Source organism: Gymnodraco acuticeps, unplaced genomic scaffold (genome assembly GCF_902827175.1).
Source record: "Gymnodraco acuticeps unplaced genomic scaffold, fGymAcu1.1, whole genome shotgun sequence".
Classification (NCBI taxonomy): Eukaryota; Metazoa; Chordata; class Actinopteri; order Perciformes; family Bathydraconidae; genus Gymnodraco; species Gymnodraco acuticeps.
Window position 1 is genome coordinate 1,094,703 of NW_022990947.1, and position 23,667 is coordinate 1,118,369.

General features: G+C 39.7%; 1 protein-coding gene across 1 annotated transcript in view; it reads right to left on the reverse strand.

The window, feature by feature from the left end:
- ghra (growth hormone receptor a) overlaps positions 1 to 21,765 on the reverse strand; it is a 35,578-nt gene extending 13,813 nt beyond the window's left edge. Inside the window, exons 1-2 of the mRNA XM_034234924.1 lie at positions 21,451 to 21,765; positions 7,092 to 7,213 (exon numbers count right to left, since the gene is read on the reverse strand). Coding sequence (XP_034090815.1) covers positions 7,092 to 7,209 — 118 coding nt within the window. The 5' untranslated portion in view covers positions 7,210 to 7,213; positions 21,451 to 21,765. The remainder of the gene's footprint in view (positions 1 to 7,091; positions 7,214 to 21,450) is intronic.
- Between the last annotated feature and the right edge of the window lie 1,902 nt (positions 21,766 to 23,667).

Consider the following 23,667-nt stretch of genomic DNA (forward strand, 5'->3'; position numbering starts at 1 on the left):
GGCTATGATGCTTTGAATTACAACCCTTTCCAGCTCATTTGCCAATTTAAACCAGTGTTGAGGTTAGTAACGCTTCAGAAGGCTGCTGAGAGGAAAATGAGACGTGGCGTAAGCAGGAGGAACAGAGAGGAATATGGCAATGATACATTTCCTTTGATGAAAACATAATGTTTTTACAGTCTGAGCATAAAGTCAATTAAAGATGATCAGCTTTATACATAACCATGCACATCAATTGTTTTGGTTGTAGGGTACTCCGGATTGATACAAGGCAGTCTGTCTTAAACTGGTTCTGCTAGAGAAATTATACAGTCTCTGTAGGTGATTTATTATCTGTTGCAGCTATAATTGTGTTTGGCGTCCCTCAGGGCTCAATTTTTGGTCCCTTACAATTATATTGATTGTTATGTGTTTGTGCCCTGATCAGGGGCTCCTAGTGTGATGTGTCATGTCTAGCTGTAGTTTCCTGTTATGGTTTTGTAGTCCTTATCGTTTCCCCTCCAGGTGTACCCATTTGTAATTAACCCAGGTGTGTCTTGTCTCGTCATTACCTCATGTATAAGTATTCTGCCTTCCCCTTTGTCTGGTGCTGATCCTGTCTGTGCAGTATGTGTTCTTGTCTGTCATTACTTTATATTTCCTTTGTTCAACCATGGTGGTAATTATTAATTAAATTCTTTTTTTGATTACTTCGGCTACCGTCTCCTTTATTATGTTGCCTTGACTCGACATTGAGCCTGCTAACAGTCAATGGTAACGTAATATTGATAAATGCCACAAACAGCAGCAAAATCATTGAAAACTGCTATGGAAATTATACTTAAAATACATATTCTTTACCAATATGTATCAAAACATTTCTACACTGCAGCGCAACATTTGACTACACACTGGGAATCTGGGTGTGATAACTGGTTATAAGGGGAGTTAGGCCCTGAAACCAAATTACCAGCCGAGGCATGGCAGGTAATTAACATTCAATTATAAAAGACATAAAGTTTTTTGTTAACATTTTATAGCATCTACAATAAGGCCAGCCCAACCTCCTTTGGTAGGAAATTCTTGATCTAACAACAGCAACTCGATACATTGTGTAACTTTTGTAACAACCTTTCCTACAATTTGTGCAAAATGCAGCTAAATGTATGGTTGGTATCCCTATTTGTAAAGCACTTTGTTACAAATTGATTTTCAAAGCATTTAACAAACAGAAGACATGATCTAATATATTGGGACTGTATGAACAGTTAGGGAGTCGCTTTTAGGTATTGTTTTTATCTGTTTAATAAAAAATGTTTTAAAGCGCACAAAACAAAAAATGGAACACAAAACCACTAGACATACGTGGACCTTGAGTGCCTCTTAATGGTGGGATTACCATATCGTTGTCTAAATTGCTTGCTTGAAGAGAACAAACACATGGCTGCTGAACAGTAGAACCTGTTGTCCTCGCTCGACAAACAGCTTGTACTCTGCTCTTGACTGACAGTGTAAACACAATTACACTCAAAGCAGAATTGCTGTCTCAAAGTTTAAATTCAACCCTAACAGAAAGTGCTTTTTAATAGATTAAACGACAAAGTGCAAATGTTTTGTTTTTTGGCACAAATATAATGTTTTCAGAGATGGCATTTATTAAGTCAATAGTAGGCAAGAGGCAATAACTTTTAACAGTCAAGTAAACTTATTTGGTAATACTGATTGGTACAGCAGCGACTTCTGCCCATTGGGCCAGATGAACCACATTCTGTCTGTGTATTTCTGTTAACCAGATGGAGACATTGGCAGGCCAAACTAACAGTAAAAGTGTCTTTCAGTCTGCTCCCTGCACTGATGCACCACAGCCCATCTACATACCCACATGGACTATTCTGCAACACACACAAGACGATTATGTTAATTGGTCCGCAGAAGACAGCGGTGTTTGTCTATTCCATGGAATTATTCCATAATGCACCAATACTTAAAAACAAATGTAACCCTCCAACTGAACTTAAGAGTAGAGGTTAAATGTTGAGTCAAGGCCATGTGGCACTCGAGAGAGCAGGGCGAGAAGTGGGCCAGAAGAGAGGGGGAGAAAGGTGAGAGGCTGCAACAGGATACAAACAAGGGAATGTAAACAGGCTATATAAATAACTGCTAACATGCACACACAGTTCCACACAAACTGAACTTACTTGACATCTTACTTCAAAAGAAAATCCGACAAAGAATATCAAAGTTCCATTGTCCTATTCCTTGAATAAGCTTGGCCTTTCCTCTCAGTTGCACAACAGAACATATGGCTTTTTTCTGCCCTCTTAATGATTTGGACTACAGAGTGACAACTTTTTGCTCCACCTGATCCTCATGATTCCCACCAGTGTTCATGACTTTGAAGTCTAACAAAAATAATCTGAAGGGTTTAACCACGCAGTGACCCAGCCAGCTTTTTCTTATCCCAGCGATTTAATAGCCTGAACTAATGATGTTAATCTCCTGTAATGCCATTATAGCCCACAGTATTGGCTTGATGTCATATTACATCCAAGTGAGAGTAATATAAAATGAGCAGGTTCGTGTTCTCTCTCTCTCTCTCTCTACATATATGATATTGAATAGATAGAATATATAGAGTAGACATATTCAGAGATATTATATATATAGATAAGATATAGTACATATGAGATAGATACAGTATAGAGAGACGATACAGAGAGAGAGAGAGAGAGAGACAGACAGAGAGAGAGAGAGGACACACAGGGACAGAGAGACAGAGCAGAGGAGAGGGAGAGACACACAACAGCAGACATAGGCGAGGAGAGAGAGAGAGATACAGACAATAGAGAGAGAGACACAGACAGAGAGAGACAGAGGCAGAGAGAGAGAGAGAGAGAGAGACAGAGAGAGAGAGAGAGAGACAGAGGGAGAGAGAGACACAGAGAGAGAGACAGAGGCAGAGAGAGAGAGAGAGAGAGAGACAGAGAGAGAGAGAGGGAGAGAGAGAGAGAGAGACAGAGAGAGAGAGGCGGAGATAGAGAGAGGAGATAGAGACAGAGAGAGAGAGCGAGGCAGAGAGGAGACAGATAGAGAGAGAGATATAGAGAGAGACAGACAGATGATATAGAGACAGATAGATATAGATATATGCAGAGAGAGACAGAGAATAGAGAAGAGAGAGCATAGATAGAGCAGAAGAGACATATAGGAGGAGATAGGCATATAGATATATATATTAGATATTCATATATTCATATATATTCATATATTCATATATATATTCATATATATTCATATTCATATATATGAATATATATATATATATATGAATATATATATATATATATATTCATATATATGAATATATATGAATATATACATATATATATATATATGAATATATATATATATGAATAGATATATATATATAAATAGATATATATAAATAGAGAGAGAGAGAGAGAGAGAGAGAGAGAGAGAGAGAGAGAGAGAGAGAGAGAGAGAGAGAGAGAGAGAGAGAGAGAGAGATGTATATATCATATACATACATATATATATATATATTGCACCCTGCTAACCTCTGCACTTTAGCCGGGTGTCGGAAGTTTTCACATTCAACAAAGCAACATGTTAAATTCAACCAGCAACTGTGTGGCATCACATTGAGGTGGTAGAGACATGCTACACAAATGAGTAACATGCCCGGTAACCATTTTTTACAAGTTAGAGTGGCGAAACTGACATCAGAAGTTAAGCTGCAAGATAAGATCATAAGTTAGCCTCTGCTCCACTCACTTCCATCACTCATTGCGGTCCTGCTGAATTAGTTAAATGTGTCTATTTTTAAAAAGTGTGTCAAATTCAAAACTAGGCCTCGACTTCACTTCTTGGAGTAAAACCCCCACTGCTTTTCTTTGAAGCAGATAGATGAAACTGTATATTGTGTGTCCAAGCCAGTTAAAGTGCACTTTAACCACTGGTTAGTTACAGCCTCTGTGGCCAAGAACACAGCCTCGCCTAACATGATCAAGCTATGGGCCTCAGAAGGAAGTCCTTATGGAAAGGTTGTGGGGAAGAAAAGAAAATGAGTGAATGAGGACAGATAGAGATGAACAACTTCCACTGGCTATAATCACTTTGGTAAGCCTTTAAATACAGAGAGCATCTCCAAACGTCTTCTCTTGGCTTGTTATGTGGCTGGCTCTACAACAGAGACATACAATTGCTGAAGAAACACTATAACCCTCAGCCTATTAAGAAGGTTCGATAAGGGCCTCAAGTGAAATAAAAAAATGGTTTTAAAAAACAGAAAAGCACAATGAAGATGAGGGTCACTCACCTACTCAACAGTATCATTACTGCAACCTACTAGACGTCTCCAAGAGAAAGAGCAGTGAGTTAAAGGTCAAATATAGACCGTTTTCAAGTGTAGAAAGAAGGTGTCAGGACTGGAGTTAATGCAGCGGTAAACTTGAGAAAAGAACAGGCTGTGTGTGTTTGCTCATGCTATCAGGGGCTGCTTTGTGTGTACAGATGTTTTAACGGTTGTTGAGGAAGACATCGTTTTAACGATCGAAAGGAGGGGGACCAGACAAAACCTCACCTGGCTATCAGCTGTCTGAAAGCTTATCATAAAAGGTAATGTCAACGCACAGAGATAAAGACATTTGCTACAGACTGAACAAATACAAAGTCAAAATACCCAGGGGCAAAGAGGAGGAGCTCACAACTTTGTGAGATATTACTTGTGAATTTACAGTAGAGTTCAGACAAACCCATTTGTTTTTCATCAGTGCATGAAATGTAATGGAGTAGCTGTTCAAATCAGCCTTTTGTGTGTAAATATTGTCAAAATATTTCTATAATATATCGCTATAAGTGGGTGCCTTTTTTTTTACACAAATCATGTACTTGATGCTCTAGTTTTCCATGTCATTACATGTGGATGGGAGTATCTTATCAGGACAATCTGGTTCCGATGGTTTTAGCTCACACAGCTACACCAAAAAAAAACCTTTCCTTACTCCTCTGCCTGTTTTTCAAAACCAAACCTGTAAGAAATAACCAAGAATGTAAAATACACGTCCAAAAAACAATTAGAGTCATTACTCTGCAGTCAGAATACCAACATGGCCTTAATCATGACTATTGATTTTTCTTTTGGCTGCTTTGGTACCAGCACTGGCACAAGTATTATTTGTACTTTGGAAAAGCAGCAGAGCAGAAAGAACAATATGTTCACAGCAAATGATAATTGGTAAATCCCAGATCAATGCATTTACAAAAACTGTGGATAGGCACCAGAAAAAAATGCATTAAATCTGAGTCCATGGTACAACACATAGCTGACAATTATGTCAGCATTTTCTCCAACCAATAAACAGAGAACCAGAAGCGTGTGGACTTGGTCTTCACTTGGCAAGAGAAGAGATGATGATGAGATGGCATTGCAGTGGATGCCGGTGGTAATATTTCCAGCTGGATTTCACTAAATCCACATTGAAAAATAAAAACAGACCTAATGAAGGGCCAAGCTATTTGTCTGACAAAGGGGTTTATTGTCCTGCAGTGAAAATATGAAAACAAATAGCAAAATGACAACTTGCTCCACGCTACTACTCGTCAGTCATCACCAGTAAAGATGGGTCTCTTTTCACATTCTGATATCAACAGTCAATTTGTATAATCCTGTGTATATATTCCCTAAACCTGAAATGCTAAATTTAAAAAAGGTCAAGTCCATTAAGAATTTTGTTTATGCTGCATAAAAAAAAGGTAGATAAATTGTCTAATCTCATTGAATGATACTACCTTAAAACTAAATATGCAAACATATTTTATGTTTTAAGAACATAAACGCATGCAGCACAAAAACAAATGGAGGGTACAGAGAAATAATTTACATGTGCCGAGTACATGAGAAGGTAACCAGTAAATCCAAGTGGATATAGGGCCTCCATCCGAGCCAGAACTCCCCCAGTGTGTCTCCAGGTAACATGCAAGCTTTACATTCTGTCAACAGGTGCTGCAGAGGCCAGACAGGCAGAGATGAACATTCTCAGGTCACTGTCTAATGTTTTCTGGCTCACTTTGGCAATGAGCAGATGCACCAGCAACTTGCCAACATCTACAGTCAAGGACTACTTTCATTGTGTTGCCAAATGTTTGCAGTACCATGAACAGAATGCACATGTATCATTACTTTTACAGATAATAATGTAGACATGACAATAAAATGTATAGTTTTATCACTATTGTATGTATGATTCTGAATCAAGGTCACAAGGGCACGGGGTAAGCCATATTGTACAATGTCTCAACTTCACAGAAAGAGAAACAAATCCAAAACTTAATTTTGTAGCGTTTGAGTTGGAAAGAAAGAACTATAGAACGAGAATATAGTTGGTTTTCAACTCAAAGTGTTATCACTCCCAGGAATGCAGAAGCAAGCAGCCAGACAGCAACATAATCTTTTCAAAAAGGTTGAGAGACATGTTTTGACAAAGTCAACAGCAGGATTGATCCATTCTTGGGAGTTGCTGTATCTTTGCTGTGATGAATTCTGTAAACATGTGATGTTCTAGCATAGGTAGACTTAAAATAAACAAGGACTCTTCTTGGCTTGCAGGTCTGCACATTTTTACCCAAGCTACATTCACCTCAACCATTAGAGGCTACTTTATGATCATCAATTGAGGTAAAAGACTGCCATCTTGGCCACCTATATTTCTGTGGTGGAATTTAAGTTTGGCCTTTGTCAGCCACATCATTCTTTCAACTTATTATTTCAGATTATCCTGCGTCGTCCCGTCCCTGGACTTTGACAATGAAGTGCCAACCTTATATTTACCCTGGCTCTATTGATCATAAGCCTGTTTGACAAGCCAAACCAGGAAAGTGCGGCGTTTCCTCAACACTGAACCTTTCCACGTATATCTGAGCAAACACAGCATAAAGCATTTGATGTCTGACATAAGACATGATAACAAGTGTCAACAGAGTGGTGCTTGCAAAACCTGAATTACATTTGTTAATGTTTAACGAGTTGGTTAACAAACGGAAAAGTGATATGTTTATGTTTTTTAGTCCTGACAGAAACACTAGCAACCTACCTGATGATGTCAGACGTTCCCGGTCAGTGAGAAATGCAGATCCTGGACTGGATAGCCAACCAAGGGAGGACATTAGGAGAATAAGCAGGAGATTGGAGGAGTAGGAAGAGAACGCCATGATGCTGGAGAGAGACAGAGACACAGTTATTATAATTATCAGTTGAACTCCATTATGACATGCCCATGTGAAGAACCCTCCTTCCCTCACTACTCTGCCTTCCTTTCTTTCTCCCTGCACAAATCGTGGATGCCATTTATTTTCAGCTGGTGTTTGTGAAACCTTACACGGGATAGGGCATCATTAATTACTATGCCAGGTTGTCACTGCACAGCATTTTTAAGTTGAAAGCATTGAGTATGTTTCTGTTTATGTGATGCTTGTCTGTTTGAGTAATCTCATTGATAAAAAGTCACTGCTTATTTTACATTTTTATAAAACATTCCTCCTCTCTGTTAAACACATTGGAAATGATTTCTTAAAATGTGCCATGATTTTATACAGACTTACAGTAGATCTAACGCAGATTTACAAACAACTGCAGCACACATCACTTACAATTTGAGAAGAAGTTATGTAAGCACTCATGACACCAACTAATACCAACAAATACTAGGGTACTTAAACCATTAATCATCCTGACTGCTACTCCCGGAAGCTTTTGCCAGAATGTTCTTACACAACATTTCTATTACACACCCTTACCAACAGGGATTAATCAAACTGCATACGATTACATTCAAACGTGTTAATATTAAACCTGCATTGTTTTTATGGCAACGTTGGGACAGCAGAAACAAGCATCAAACGCAGACTGACACATAACCCATGATTTGATATGGGGAAATTGTTAGCAAACAATTTGTTGTGCACGCAGCCAGCAGATATGAGGCAACATTAACATTCATTTGGAGTCATGTTCCCTAACACACGATAAGTCCAATATTCAATTTCATTTGGTCTTTACTGCTTCCTGAGGGAAATATTGACATCTTTAGCTGCTAAATGATCCCTGAAGGAAACTACAGTCATGTAATAACCAACTGTGTCATCACCACAAGCAACAACTTAACACAGATTCATTTGATCCATTGTATATTTGTTTTAGATTATAGCAGCTTTAAGCTTTTGAAATCCATAACAACCTAAATTATGCATTAAATAAGAAGTCGTTGGTGTGACTTTTGGTTTCCCACCATCAGACTACTTGTTTGTAACACACCAACACAGAAACATTTACCCTGCAATGTACTCCCCCTCTTTAAACCTGACTTGAACTTCCCAACAAAACCTTTTACATAGAAATGTTGAAACTGCATTTTTCATCCAAGCTGTCATACTTTAATCAAATAAGGTTTCAAGTATTTTCTTAGTATATGGCCTATACAGAAAACTGTGAAAAACTCTTCCTTGTCAATAAGTTGGTGTTGGCGGACAAGTTCTACCAGTCATGTCCAACCCCTAAAAATAGGCCAAACTTTCTGTCCGCACCCTTGGCTATTTAGAGCTGCGTCTCCACAACTTCGCTGGGCAGACAGCAACTCTAAACGTGGAGGCTATGTTTCTCAGGGCAACGCTGCCAGAATTCCCCCCAGTTCTGGTGTAGTCTGTTGACAGAGAATCGTAAAGCCATATAACTACAACATATCAAATTCTTCTAGGTTTTACTTACGGGAAAACAATATATAGAACTTCGAAATACAATTTACTTTTTAGCCACTCCAGGCAAATCTTCAACACTGACAAACTGGGATAGAGTGCAAACACTGGCACTTATTTATAGTAGGAACAGCATCATTAGATATACTCTGGATTAGATTTATTGCAGATAAGTTATGCGTTATGCAGATAAATCTGAATTAAATGAAACTACAAAAAAAACATAAAATACATCTATCTGAATATAAGCGAAATGCAGGATTGTTTCCCGTAGTTTCAGTCAGTACATCAAAATCTATACAATATTCTATATATCATCTACATACAAATATAAATGTTCAGTCAATGTGTCTGTGTGTGTGCATGTGCGTTTCAAAATGCTCCATTTAAAATCAATGTCGTCTAATTTTCCACATATTGCCTAAGTTTGTCTTCATATCATCTCAAACCCTCCCTCTGCCTTTGGGTTAGATAATTCTTCATTCTAAAACCAGGATAAAGTAACATTCAAAGAGTAACATTCTTTAATCAGTCCAGTAAGTCATTTAAAAGTCGCTCTTCTACAACATGTGGCCTCATGGTAATCCTAACATTAGTCTCCCCCCTCTCATGTGAAAGCGTCTGTGAAAGACCTGGCATGGCTGGTGCTTCATCTCCATCTCGTGCACGTTTCTCCCCCATTCCAGCCAATTACAGGCTCTTAGACTTGCGGGGAAGGCCGACTAAGCCAATCAGAAAATAGGGAGGCTCAGCAGGCCTCCTGGGGTCCCTTGGTAAACATTTAAGGCCGTTGTAGTCAACCTTCCTCCCACTACCTCTGCCCTAAAACACACACACACACACACACACGGCTTGGCACCGCACTGCCAGCACCATGCCTCTCCCATGTTCCCTTAAATCTCTATTGATCATCTGTGTTTGTTCAAAAAGGACGACGAAGAGCAGGAGGAAAAGGATGTTAGGAGGAGGTTAGGAGTACATGGGGTGATGGTGTGAGGGTAAAGCCAAGGGAAATGAAAGGTTATGGGGCAATAGGTCACACGATGTCTGTGTTTGTCTATTATAGCAAAAGAAGAAAAGCAAACACACATAGCTATGTTGCAAGCCCAAGTTTAGAAAGTTTGAGTATCCTCCAAAGAAAAAGCAGAAAGCTGTGTATTTATTCTGTATTTGTCACACATTCACAGTCTTTCTGCAAGGCACCTAGTGGGCACTACTCGTATAGTAAACATTTACTTATTTTCTATATAGATGGGGCGATGTAGGTAAAAGTTCAGTGTGGAAAGGGGTGAGGTTTTTAGAAACAGACTTTCTTTTATCTAGTTTGCTAAGGCAGCAGTTCTCTGGGGGCCGGGTTCATTGCAGGACATGGCAGTTTGAAAAATGTGAAGAGCTGGTTATGTTAAAGGTGGGGTAGGATCATTTTGGAGAAACCAGCTCGAGTGCGCTAGAATTTGAAAATACACAGCCGGAAAAAATCTGCCACTTCCTTACAGAGCCCCTCCTCCAACGCACACGAACGCGCACATGACCAATGAGGGCACGAGATAAGTTTGTGCACAGATGGAAGGCTGACAGGCAGGTAGGCCATCCAGTTACTTTAGCCGAGCCGGCTAAAATGATTGGTCGTGCTTTTTATAGTACTACGGCTTCCACAGATGACATTTTTTTATGGATTTTTTGTCAAAGCACTTAAGATATCATTAGAAAGATATTCATTGCTATCAGGATGTTAAGAGCATTCCATGGAATAACAAAAAGTGTATCTCGAGCCGGTTTCTCAAACTTACCTACCCCACCTTTAAAATAAATCAAATTTATGAAGACATAATCAGAAACAAGTGTGCTCTGATGCATGTAAGGCAATACAGATTTGTAGCCAAATAATTACATTTCTAAATTTGTTATTGGACTGTGTGATAAAATCCACTCTAAAATACAGTATGTCCATGGACAAAAATGAAGGACATATTTCTTAAAGGTGGGGTAGGTAAGTTTGAGAAACCGGCTCGAGATACACTTTTTGTTATATTCCATGGAATGCTCTTAACATCCCGACAGCAATGAATATCTTAAGTGCTTTGACAAAAAATCCATAACAAAATGTCATCTGTGGAAGCCGTAGTACTGTAAAAAGCACGACCAATCATTTTAGCCGGCCCGGCTAAAATAACTGGATGGCTTACCTGCCTGTCAGCCTTGCATCTGTGCACAAACTTATCTCGTGCCCTCATTGGTCATGTGCGCGTTCGTGTGTGTTGGAGGAGGGGCTCTGTAAGGAAGTGGCAGATTTTTTCCAGCTGTGTATTTTCAAATTCTAGCGCACTCGAGCTGGTTTCTCCAAAATTACCTACCCAACCTTTAAGTACAGTTTCAATACTGAAGTACACAAACGTTTGGATATTCTTGTCTGGGATACTGTTGGAAGATGTACGAGGAGTATTGAAGAGTGTCACAGCGTTCTTGGTTAGTAGGCATGGAAACAATGACATCATACATTCATTAACAGGATTATACCAATACATACATCCGTGCACAAACATAAATGCACAGAGAACAATGAGGTCGCATCCTAAATGGGATGAGCCCATGCCTGTGACACACACACACACACACACACACACACACACACACACACACACACACACACACACACACACACACACACACACACACACACACACACACAACACACACACACACACCACACACACACACACCACACACACACACACACACACACACACACACACACACCACACACACACACACACACTACACACACACACACACACACACACACACACACACACACACACACACACACACACACACACACACACACACACACACACCACACACACACACACACACACACACACCACACACACACACACACACACACACACACACACACACACACACACACACACACACACACACACACACACACACACACACACACACACACACACACACACACACACACACACACACACACACACACACACACACACACACACACACACACACACACACACACACACACACACACAGAGCTGGCAGAGGTGAGTAGTGACATGTCACTGTAGGTAAGAACAAGACTTTTTTTTGTTTCAGGAAGAAGCAGACACTTAAAATACAATTCTAACAAAGACATTGCAATTGGCATCTAGTCCTAGTCCTAGTCTAGTCCTATAAACTGCGTGACTTCAAAGATTAAAGTTCTCCAACGTAAAAGAAACGTTGCAATGATATCCTCACTGCAGAACAATGCACTACGGGACATATCGACAAAACATTAGAAAGCAAAGACAACATGTAAACATTTATGATTCAAATTATTTCATGTAAATGTAAAAGGAGGGAGACATGTGCATACTAAAGATGCATATTGGTAGGCTGGTAAGTTCTTTATAAGTTTGATTAAATACATAAAAACCTATTTGTTTTAAATTGTAGGTGAATATAAAACATTTTTGATAATATGGGTGTAGGGAAAAGGTTGTGTGCACTAACATGAACCGTTAATCAAATGTTTTGAATAAAGATTATGCGGTCTTCTGTATTCTTTGTGTGCATTATTGTGAATGTAACAAGTCCTATCATGATCTTCCGCTCTCTCACTGTCAACTCCTTTTTTTCTTTTGATGGGTCTGATTTCTCAAGGGAAGCCAGCCAAAATACAGCCAAGGCAATCTAAAGTCAAAATGCAATCATGGAGTAAAGCCCATAAATAAAGCGCAAGTGTGATCCTACACAACACATCTTTAATAGCTTGAAAACTGCAGAGGGGAACAAGCACTTTGGGCAAAATGTGTGCAAAACATAAAAGACAGTCTATAATGTAAGGGTATACTTCAGGGCTGTATTACAACCACTATACATGTTTTAAATAATATTGTGAACAAAATAATGACACTGCTACATCATCATGATTTCAAAAAAATCATGTTTGTGAGTACACACAGTTGTTCAAGGTCCACTACTCCATAATTACACAACAATCATGCAAATAGATTTTCTGCTTTACTTAATCACCACAAATCTTTTTCTTTGAAACAAACACACTTAAAAGTAAACATAAATCCAGTAGAGTCTGTTTAAATGTGTTTGTAGAGAGGGTATACAGGTACAGCAACAGGAGGCTGCATGTTTAACCTGTGTGCATGCGTGTCTGTGTGAGCTCTCAGGCATTCAGATCTGGCAACTCGATGGCTCTAATGTCTCCTACTCTTATTTCATAAGAGAGAGTGGAAAACTCAGAGTCAGCACACTGGCATGAAGAGAGTCTGTGCTGGAAGCAGATCAGGACACACATCTGCATACCCTAATACTACACTGTTGGTGTGTGTGTGTGTGTGTGTGTGTGTGTGTGTGTGTGTGTGTGTGTGTGTGTGTGTGTGTGTGTGTGTGTGTGTGTGTGTGTGTGTGTGTGTGTGTGTGTGTGTGTGTGTGTGTGTGTGTGTGTGTGTGTCAGGGCGATGAAGTGAAAAGAAGTGCATGCACAGAGTTTCAGTCCAGCAGAAACAGAAAAAGATTTGTGCTGCACAGATTCAAAAAATGTTGTGTGGAAAATGTCTCCTTTGTAGCATTCCTTGCTGTGTGTGCATGCATGGGCATGCATTGGTTTGTCTAGGTCCTGGACATTCAAAGTAATAGCTGTCATGTACAATTTTGCCCCCATATCTGGCTTTTTCATCTGTTGCTGCTGCATGATATATATTAGTAAAGAACTGGTTACCATTGTTGCTCATTTTGTAGATAATTCATTCATACTAATAATCCGAATTGACAGTCTGGAGTGAACTAATCTGGGTTTGGTTTTAATAAAAGAGCTTACATTCATTGCAGGGTTTGAAGTTCAATCCTATGTAAAAGAATAATGAAAAGTTTCCATCAACCCACTTGTTGCTTTGGACGAGGACTAAGTATAAACGTGCAGCATGTACATCTTTAATATTCACCAAATCTGGTTGTTCCTCATGTCAGATACACACACACATCCTGACAACCATGCACTTTACTGAAGAAACATGGATGTGTGTAAAATCGAATGGTTTCCAGAGTGCTGCTGGGCTGTCAAAGGATAAAGAACATAACAGCAGTACTTAATGTTGTATGTGGGAGTGCAGCGATGACTGAGACAGAAATTGATGGAACTAACGTCTCTTAAAACTCCTCGCCTCATCTATTAACACATCTCGTACCTCAGCTACCTGGTGGACACTTTAATGGCTCTCTCATCATGCTGTTTCTCTGCATAATTACATACTTTCCAACAGTTGCAATAATAAATCACATTATTAATGGCTCAGCTTTATCCATGTGAAAATTATTAAACTTTGTGATCTTGAAGAAAAAGGGTTTTTAATATGCAGAAATGTGACAGTGTCAGAGGTTGTTCTTTTTAGAATTGGCCTCTAAACTAACCCCATACAGAGTGGACGTACTAAATATACAGCGTTAAGATACATGATTTTGTGCAAAGAAATATTTTTTAAAAGGATTTAACTACCTTTCTGGAAAACTGAACTGGAAATTGAACTAGAAAAAAACACAACATTTTTAACAAAATCTGATTTGCTTAAATTGCAGAGAGCCTTAATGGAGGAATATACGTTTTCTCCAACACACTCTCACTCCATAATCGTCCAGGAGCGACATTTGGTCAGGGTCCCGTGGCGTGCAGTTGTGACGCTCCTAGGCTCCTTCAGCTACATAAAGGGACGCAAATAGCTTTCAACTGATTGCAATGTATTCCCATCTGCGGCGGGATTTGACGCTCATGGAAGCACGGCATTCGTTTGTGTCGGCTGCCCTTAAAGGCAATGTGAGCGTCCATTCCCATTGGATAACGGAGAATTGTACACCCGGAAGTAAGTATTCCCCTTACTGTCGATTGATTTTACAGTGATATCTGCACTACTCATCGACTAAAAAACACCAGATTATCCTTGTTAATTACACAACATTGATTGGTTTAAATTGTGTGCAATGCTTTTGTATTTTTCCCCTTCGATTCGGAGAAACAAATATTTTTTCGGAGTAAAGGATGGCAGAAGACACTACACTACCCAGAATCCCCAGCTATCGTTTAGGACTACACCATAGGCGCATTCACACTGCGGTACTTTTCCCACAAAGGTTCATGTGAACTTAGTTCATGTGAACTCTTTAGTTCGCATGAACTAAATACAGATCGCGTTCACACTGGAAAAAGTCCCTGGGGGTGGATTCATGGATGTATAATAAGAACTGGATACAGCGTGGGAGGCGGGGCCTCTTTCATTCCTATGAGAGTTGCTCATTAGCGCATGATGATAAAATGGCACAACTTTTGAGAGAGCGAAACGTCACAGATTACCCGGCATGCCTGAGAAGTACCCGTATGTGCGCTCATAGCGCATGCGCAACTTTAACCAAAATGCTCGTTCACGTCAAGCACGTCAATTTGCGTACACGTAACAGCACCGCGCGTTCATGACAGCATGGTAATGATTTGTTATTAAGATGGATTTGATATTAACGAGGCGGCAGTTAGCAGCTAGCGGCTAGCTAGTCATTATGCTAATGTACATCAATCGTTATGTACTTATATTACGCTGTAACAGGATCTAGTGATATCCAAGCAACAGAGCTTCATTTAGCATGAAATTATTATTGCACTGTATATATATATATATTATAATAAGTAATATTAACTTTATTTAATACAACATTTATGGTACACGATTTAATCATACAGCCCAAGTAGTATAATAATGAATTATAGCAAACATGTGCAATATATCCATTATTACAGCTCCGTGGGATGGCAGTAAGACGATATGGGTCCGTTCTTATTGTGCATCCATGGGTAAAGATAAACGCAACTCACATTGGTTTTTCAAACAGCATCTCTGTAAACTACGTGTATTGTATTCACTGAATTTCACTCTCTGCCTTTAACGGCTTTAACGTTGTAGCTCCAATAGCTCCAGCCAGAGCCTGGCTCCAGCACCCTTCCTATGAGCACATTGTGCTCTGATTGGTCGAGCCACGTAACATGAACGTGCCGGGCGGCGCGGTCCCGTGGGTTAGATGCGCGTTCATAATGCAGAGGGAAATAACTCTCAGAATAACGTTATTAGGACATTATTACAACTTGAGGAACGAATGTTTTTAATAAGGGCTATACAAGTGTTCATACTGGGTAGTTTATTTAGTTTAAAAAAAATTATCCAACGATTTACAGACCACTCTTTCCCCATGTAAGTCAATGGGAAAAAGTGTTTCCGGGCCTGGCAACCAAACGGAAGTGTAGTACCGCCGTTTGGCCAGCACGAATATTTTCATCTGAGTCCGGCGCACTTCCTGGGGGCTTGGGTGGATTAGGCAAATGAAGCCGCTGACGTCACTTGTTCTTCTTCTGCTTTGGGTTTACTGGCAGGCCGCACACCACTTCACGGCGTAAACTGCTGCCCAAAGTCCCCGGCCGGAAGTCCCCGGAGTTAGGGACTGGCTTCAGTAGAAGCTGCTGGGACTCCCAGCAGCTTCTACTGAAGCCTTCCGAGTAAATCGCCAGAACGCCGACACCTCCTCATCTCCACCGCTCCCATGTTTTATTTTGTGTTGCCATAAGTTAGTCTCTCTGCGTTTCTGCGCTGGGGTAATGCTAATGCTAATAATGCTAATGCGAGGATAATAAAATGGCGGCTTCACAAAACTTTTTGGGAGTTTTACGGGGCGTGGTTTGCAATCCTTCCAGCCAATCAGAAATATAGCTCTTTTCTCACAAAAGAGCCGCTCGAAAGTCCCTGCTCTCTAGCAGGGACTTTCGAGGGGGTAAAAAGGTTCACATGAACTCATTTTAGTACCGGCTCTTTTGGTGTGAACGCGATAAAAGAGTTCACATGAACTAAGTTCACATGAACCTTTGTGGGAAAAGTACCGCAGTGTGAATGCGCCTAATGACTTTCGAGGGGGTAAAAAGGTTCACATGAACTAATTTTAATACCGGCTCTTTTTGGTGTGAACGCGATAAAAGAGTTCACATGAACTAAGTTCACACGAACCTTTGTGGGAAAAGTACCGCAGTGTGAATGCGCCTCATGTGCTCTGTTGACAAACCCCGTTTTTGTTCACCATTCATTCTAATGGCTGGCGTCTATGTCACGTGATCTTTACATTTCTCCCTGCAGAAAAAAAAAATGGCCGAACTTCGTTTTATTCTCGGTGGAAAATGCCTATTTTAAAGTTAGTTTGGCCATTAAAATGCGTTTTGATGTCATTTGATGCGAGAAATATGAGTTGTTATTTCAGATAATGTGTACAGTGGATGTACATGATCTTTAGATTACGAAGATTACTTCAGGAAATTGCGTCCATAGAACGTTTTCATTGTTACCAAGGTGGTTGCTAGGGACGCTGCTATCGATATTATTTCTGTTATGTTGTGTAACTGTTTAATGGTGTTATCTTTATTGCTACCCCCTTCTCCGTCAATGTATAGTGTTGGTCCACAGCGCAAACGTATTAGTTTAACAAAATCCGCATCTAAAGATACGTTATTTTCCCCCGTGCAATTCCAGTCTCACATCTCACAGCACATCGTCATTAACAAATACCGGAAACAGACCAAAAACATTTAAAAAAATAATAATAATACTTTATTCCGAGTGTGCTTGCTTTTCTCTTTGAAAGTTATCACATAACGGCATTGTAATACACGGTTCGGCTGCATTAAATATTACATATCTGCCGTAGTTCTCTATTTATAGAGCCCTGATGAGAAGACTTCTAGACAAACATGAGGAACTGCCGCCAACACTGAAAACGTGACGTGGATCATAAATATATCAGCAATTAAACAACATCTTACATTTATTTTCACACAATACGTCTCCTTGCAGTATCAACACTAATTCGGCTGACTTTTATATTTGATCCAATTGGTAGATAGGCTGTATTTACACCATAAAGGTGCACAGCTGATATAAAGGGACACCTAGTGGTTAAAGCATGTTATTGAATTTCATTATTTTTATTATTAGATATTAATAGGATCCCTATAAAGTATATTCATTACTCGTTATTCTCTACTAATAGTTAATTAAAGACTGTATATAATGACTATTTTGCACATCCCTTTCAAGATTTTCTAAGGTTTATTGACATATCATATTCACAAACGGTGTAGTTATGCATTGAATGAAAAACTTGGGTCGCAGGTTCCTCAATAGTGCATTACAAGACATCTATCAATATTTGTGCATACCTCCAGCAATGTTAACTATGTTGAAGCACTTATTTTAACTGATATTATACATATGTATTATACTCTTATAAGATGTATGTAGATATTTCATCTCCGGCCTTGTCAGGTATTGAACAATCAATAAATAAAGAACACAGAATTGTTAAATATAAAACACAGAATTTGTGTGATAATACTAAATGATTTACAAATAAACACCACTGCATATTTACAACTGTTACACATGCTGATGTAACGCAAATGTTTCCAACTTGGGATCAATAAAGTATATCTTATCTTAAGCTGATCGATGGCTACTGCTATAATTGCAACATTTGCCTCTGAACCTTGACAAGTGCATGTTTCAGGCTTATCAATTAATGTAATGTAATGTAATGTTTTCAATGAACAACAGGAGGGGTCACAGACATAAGACCAGCTGTTAAATAAAGCTCTTCTGACCTTAGCTGGCATGTGGGTATATATATATTAATGCTGCCCATTATGGGCACAGGTAATTTTCACCCATTTATTAATTATATGTTTTAAATTTGAGTGTTTCCTATCCCCTAAACCTCCAGGGATGTACAGTTTAATACTGGCAACTTCTTATTATGGGAAATACGAAAACGTCTTTTAAAACTACAACTCCCAGTAGAGACGTGCCATATAGAGAACATGTTGCGAAACACAATAGCCAGCATGTGTAGTTCTGGGGACGGGGTGGGGGGGGACGCGGTGGACCCGTTCAAATCCAGTTTTGGACAGTCTGCCGTGGTTCCATCCCATTTCAAGTGCTGTTCGACACTCGGCGTAACCCTCGGAGCACACTCTCCAATCACAGAGCTTGAGGACTATCACAGGGTTTGTCAAGCGAAGCAGAGAGAATACTTACTTCCCGGTGTAATATTCTCTAAAGCAAATGAGCTGCTCCGACCATCGGTCCTGACGGACTCCAACTTGTGTTTATTAATCAAACAAATAAATAAACACAAGGATAATTATGTGTTATTGTTGAGTAAATGGAGAATTGCACAGGGGAAAATAATGTAGGCTATCTATTCCACAATTTCAGATGCGGATTTTGTTAAACTAATACGTTTGCGCTGTGGACCAACACTATACATTGACGGGGAAGCAATAAAGATAACACCATTAAACAGTTACACAACATAACAGAAATAATATCGATAGCAGCGTCCCTAGCAACAAGTAACAAGTAGTTAATAATAATAAAATACATTAAGAAAAAGGCATTTTAAACAGTCATTAAAAAGCAACACAATCTACCTGCATTGCATTACTCTAAACGTGTAATAACGTGCTTTAACCAGTAGGTGGTTTGGGTTAAAAAGCTGTAAAGTTTACAAAATAAAATATACTGCTGTTTCTGGTTTAGTTTACGACGGATATATTTAGTTATTGTTTTGATATTTGTAACACAAAAGCGATGGAAAAAACCCACAGCAACACATAAAAGATGGTCTTAACATGACCCAGCGGTCTAGTAGTTAATAAAAAACAATAATATCAAAACAAAATATTACTAACTTTATTTATATATTGAAATTCAAACTGAACGGTAAAAGAATAGTTTCCGGTCTATTCTGAGCCCGATCTCTGTAGATAAATAAAAATAAAGAACTACGACAGATGTGTAATATATTTAATGCAGCCGAACCATTTATTACAATGCATTCATGTGATGACTTTAAAAGAGTAAAGCAAGCACTGCTGAATAAAGTATGATTTTATCTTTTACGAAACGTTTTTTTTCAGATGGAATGCAGTTGGAGGTCAACCAATCACAGAGCTTGAGAACTAATCACGGGGTTTGTCAAACAGAGCACATGGTGTAGTCCTAAACGATAGCTGGGGATTCGTGTAGTGTCTTCTGCCATCCTTTACTCCGAAAAAATATTTGTTTCTCCGAATCGAAGGGGAAAAATACAAAAGCATTGCACACAATTTAAACCAATCAATGTTGTGTAATTAACAAGGATAATCTGTTGGTTTTTTTAGTCGATGAGTAGTGCAGATATCACTGTAAAATCAATCGACAGTAAGGGGAATACTTACTTCCGGGTGTACAATTCTCCGTTATCCAATGGGAATGGACGCTCACATTGCCTTTAAGGGCAGCCGACACAAACGAATGTCGTGCTTCCATGAGCGTCAAATCCCGCCGCAGATGGGAATACATTGCAATCAGTTGAAAGCTATTTGCGTCCCTTTATGAAGCTGAAGGAGCCTAGGAGCGTCACAACTGCACGCCACGGGACCCTGACCAAACGTCGCTCCTGGACGATTATGGAGTGAGAGTGTGTTGTTTTCTCATGTAGGCCTTCTGTAGTGGCTAAGTTTGCACATTGCATCTCCTCACAGTGAGGTGTGCTTTCTCATTATAAGAGCAGAGGTGTTCTCCTGTAGTCAGTACAACAGTCAGCCAATCATAGAAAAAAAAAAGCAAACACACTGAGAAGAAGCTGGAATGAAAAGCTTTAAAGATTGATAAATGATGATGACGTGACAAGAAAACACAGATTGAAAAAGAAAAAAGAAAGCTAACCTGTGCAAATACTGCTACTGGTTGGCATACACTGAATAAGTATTGTGAATGTTGTCATGTTGTTTGGCATTATATATTTGTATCATGTATTTTTTAAGTCATTAAATCTAACCATCCTCCAATTCCTTCAAAATAAAACAAATGATAAAAGACATCTGTTATACATGTTTGTTTGGACATTGTAGATTAAATTCCTTACGGTTTATGACAGCTGATAAAAACATATAACAATTGAAAGGCATCATGAACTCTGGCAACTTATCTTCAACATGTCGTAATTTAAGAATTTATAGCCACATGTAAAAATAATAAAAACGTATTATCTCCCATAGTTGCACTGCTCTTACATGCATATTCAGTAATACATGCATATCCTAGTCACTGAAGCGAGTATGTGCCAGACTGATTTCGACGCTGTGTGATGGATCAATATCAGGCTGTGTCAACAATGAGGAAACATCTGGCTAAACAATGTTTTTGGGTTCAGTTTACACTTCATCATTTCTTGTATTGATCACTTTTCCCATGAGCCCATTTCATATTGAAATGTTAACCAATCAGATATTCCTATTTCTCCATTAGAATGTGATATTTCTCAGTAGTCCATGCCGTTTAAACCCGTATTTATTACTTCATGAAAAGTTGCAGCGGAATTGTATAAGGTCTCGTAGTTTCTGTCACTACATCAAACAATGAGCCAAACACACAAAATCTGATTTTGATTGTTTCAAAAAAGATTCTGCAATGCGCAACAGTGAAATGTAAACAAATGTAATGCAATTTCACCAAAGTTTTCCCGAGTCGTCGTAGAAGCAGCCACACATGGGGTTTTGGAGACATGGATAAACGCAAAAAAAAATATGCACAACACGCTTTAAAACACAAACGCACTTACTTATTTCGAAGTCTCAAGCTGAAGAACTGCAAAGACAGCGCAGATCGACTTTTCACAACTTGGTCATTTGATGGCCAGCGTGAACACCAACAGGCACGGAAAGTCCTGCTTCTTCACTGCAGCCTGCTCGACCGAGTAAGATCCCTCCGATCGAGATTTTCACATCACCCAATCATTAAATAAGCGGATCTGTGTCCTTTTTCGGTTTGAAAATAGGTCTTATCTGCCGCTCAGTTCATCCTCTGCCTACTTTCGGTGCACGCGCGCTACGTAGCTCAGACAGAGCCAGTGTGTGTGTGTGTGTGTGTGTTTCAAATGGCGGTGAAGCGCCCTCATCTGCCAGCAATCCAATCTGCTCCATTATGAGCACAGAAAACAGCCGGAGAAAAAGACTGCCGGGACGATTTTCCAAAATAAAACCCTCCAGTGAGAAGCTGCCTGCTGCGCGCTTTATGCTGGTAAAACACAACGTTTAAATAAATAAACAAATACACATTTTATTAGACTTATTGTTATTCGAGCAACCGTATCCCAAACAATCTTAAACAAGTCGTATGCCCTACAACCCATTTCAACATTGTAACAGTTTGTTGATGTTTTTGGCAGTGGCGGCGCCAGAGATTTCCTCTAGGGGGTGCTGTGGGGTAGCTTGACGTTTCATAGAGGGTGCTCAAACATTTAGGGTTTCCCATTAATGCACCAGCGCTACAGTTGAATTGTCTACTGCAACACTCCCCACACACACACACACACACACACACACACACACACACACACACACACACACACACACACACACACACACACACACACACACACACACACACACACACACACACACACACACACACACACACACACACGCACACACACACACACACACCACGCACATACACATACACACACACACACACACACACACACACACACACACACACACACACACACACACACACACACAGTGCACCCGCGACTGTTACAATGAAGGCTCGATAATCAGCTCACGGCATATAGGCAGGGGTAAAGTGCTATTTTTACAAGTGGAGAGCGGACCTCACCTCCTCTAGGAGGGTCCTCACTTCCTCTAGGGGGGTCCGGGGGCATGCTCCCCTGGGAAGATTTGTTTTAAAATATTGAAGTTAAAAGCATCAATCTGGTGCACTTTGAGAGCAACATTAAGAGATCTATGGATACATCTCTCAATACCCATACGAAACAGAACTGTCAACAGATTTACTTTTTCTTTATAGATATTTTACAAATCACTCCCCTTTTAAAACAAACCGTTTGAGACCCACTGAGATAACTAGACTAAAGTTAACCATCTAAACACTGAGAGAGTCCTTTACTTCACCTGAGCTGAGGTTACCTGAGACTCTCCGTCTGACAGGAGAGAGTTCTCCCTCCACCTTGTTGTTGAAAAAGCTCCTTATATCCGTTAGCTTGGCTAGCTAGCACCAGATGCTAACCACTGTCACTACCCGATCTGCAGCTCTGCCCGATCTGCAGTGCGCATGTGCGAGATGGTCCACCATATTGGACAACTCCGGACGGCAACCCAAGATGGACACTTGACACAGTGGCTTTTAGCAAAGCTCAAAAATAAAACGAGAGAGAGATGAGTTATTGTTATTACAACGTGACTTCACTATTATTTAACAACTCTTTTTATGGGGTTCTTTTATTTGGGGTTAAGTACATTGTCAGAATAAGTGAGAAATGAATTTAACTTCTGTTAGACAGCTATATGCCATACGTTTTTGCACACATTCACAGTAAATATGTATTCAGTATGATAGCTGTCTAACAGAAGTTAAATCCATTTCTCACTTATTCTGACAATGTACTTAACCCCAAATAAACAAACCCAATAAAAATAGTTGTTAAATAATAGTGAAGTCACGTTGTAATAACAATAACTCATCCCTCTCGAGTTTTCCTTTTTAGCTTTGCCAAAAGCCACTGTGTCAATGTTGTCCTATTTGAGTTGCCGTCCGGAGTTGTCCAATATGGCGGACTATCTCGCACATGCGCACTGCAGATCGGGCAGAGCTGCAGATCGGGTAGTGACAACCACAACGATCTCCGGTAGATACCCACTGGTGCGCGAGGCGAGCTCTCTCGCTCGCTCGCGCACGCACGCACACAAAATGGCTCGTGCCACACACACACACACACAGAGCAGGGCTTGAATGAAACACAGAGACCCAGAAGTAA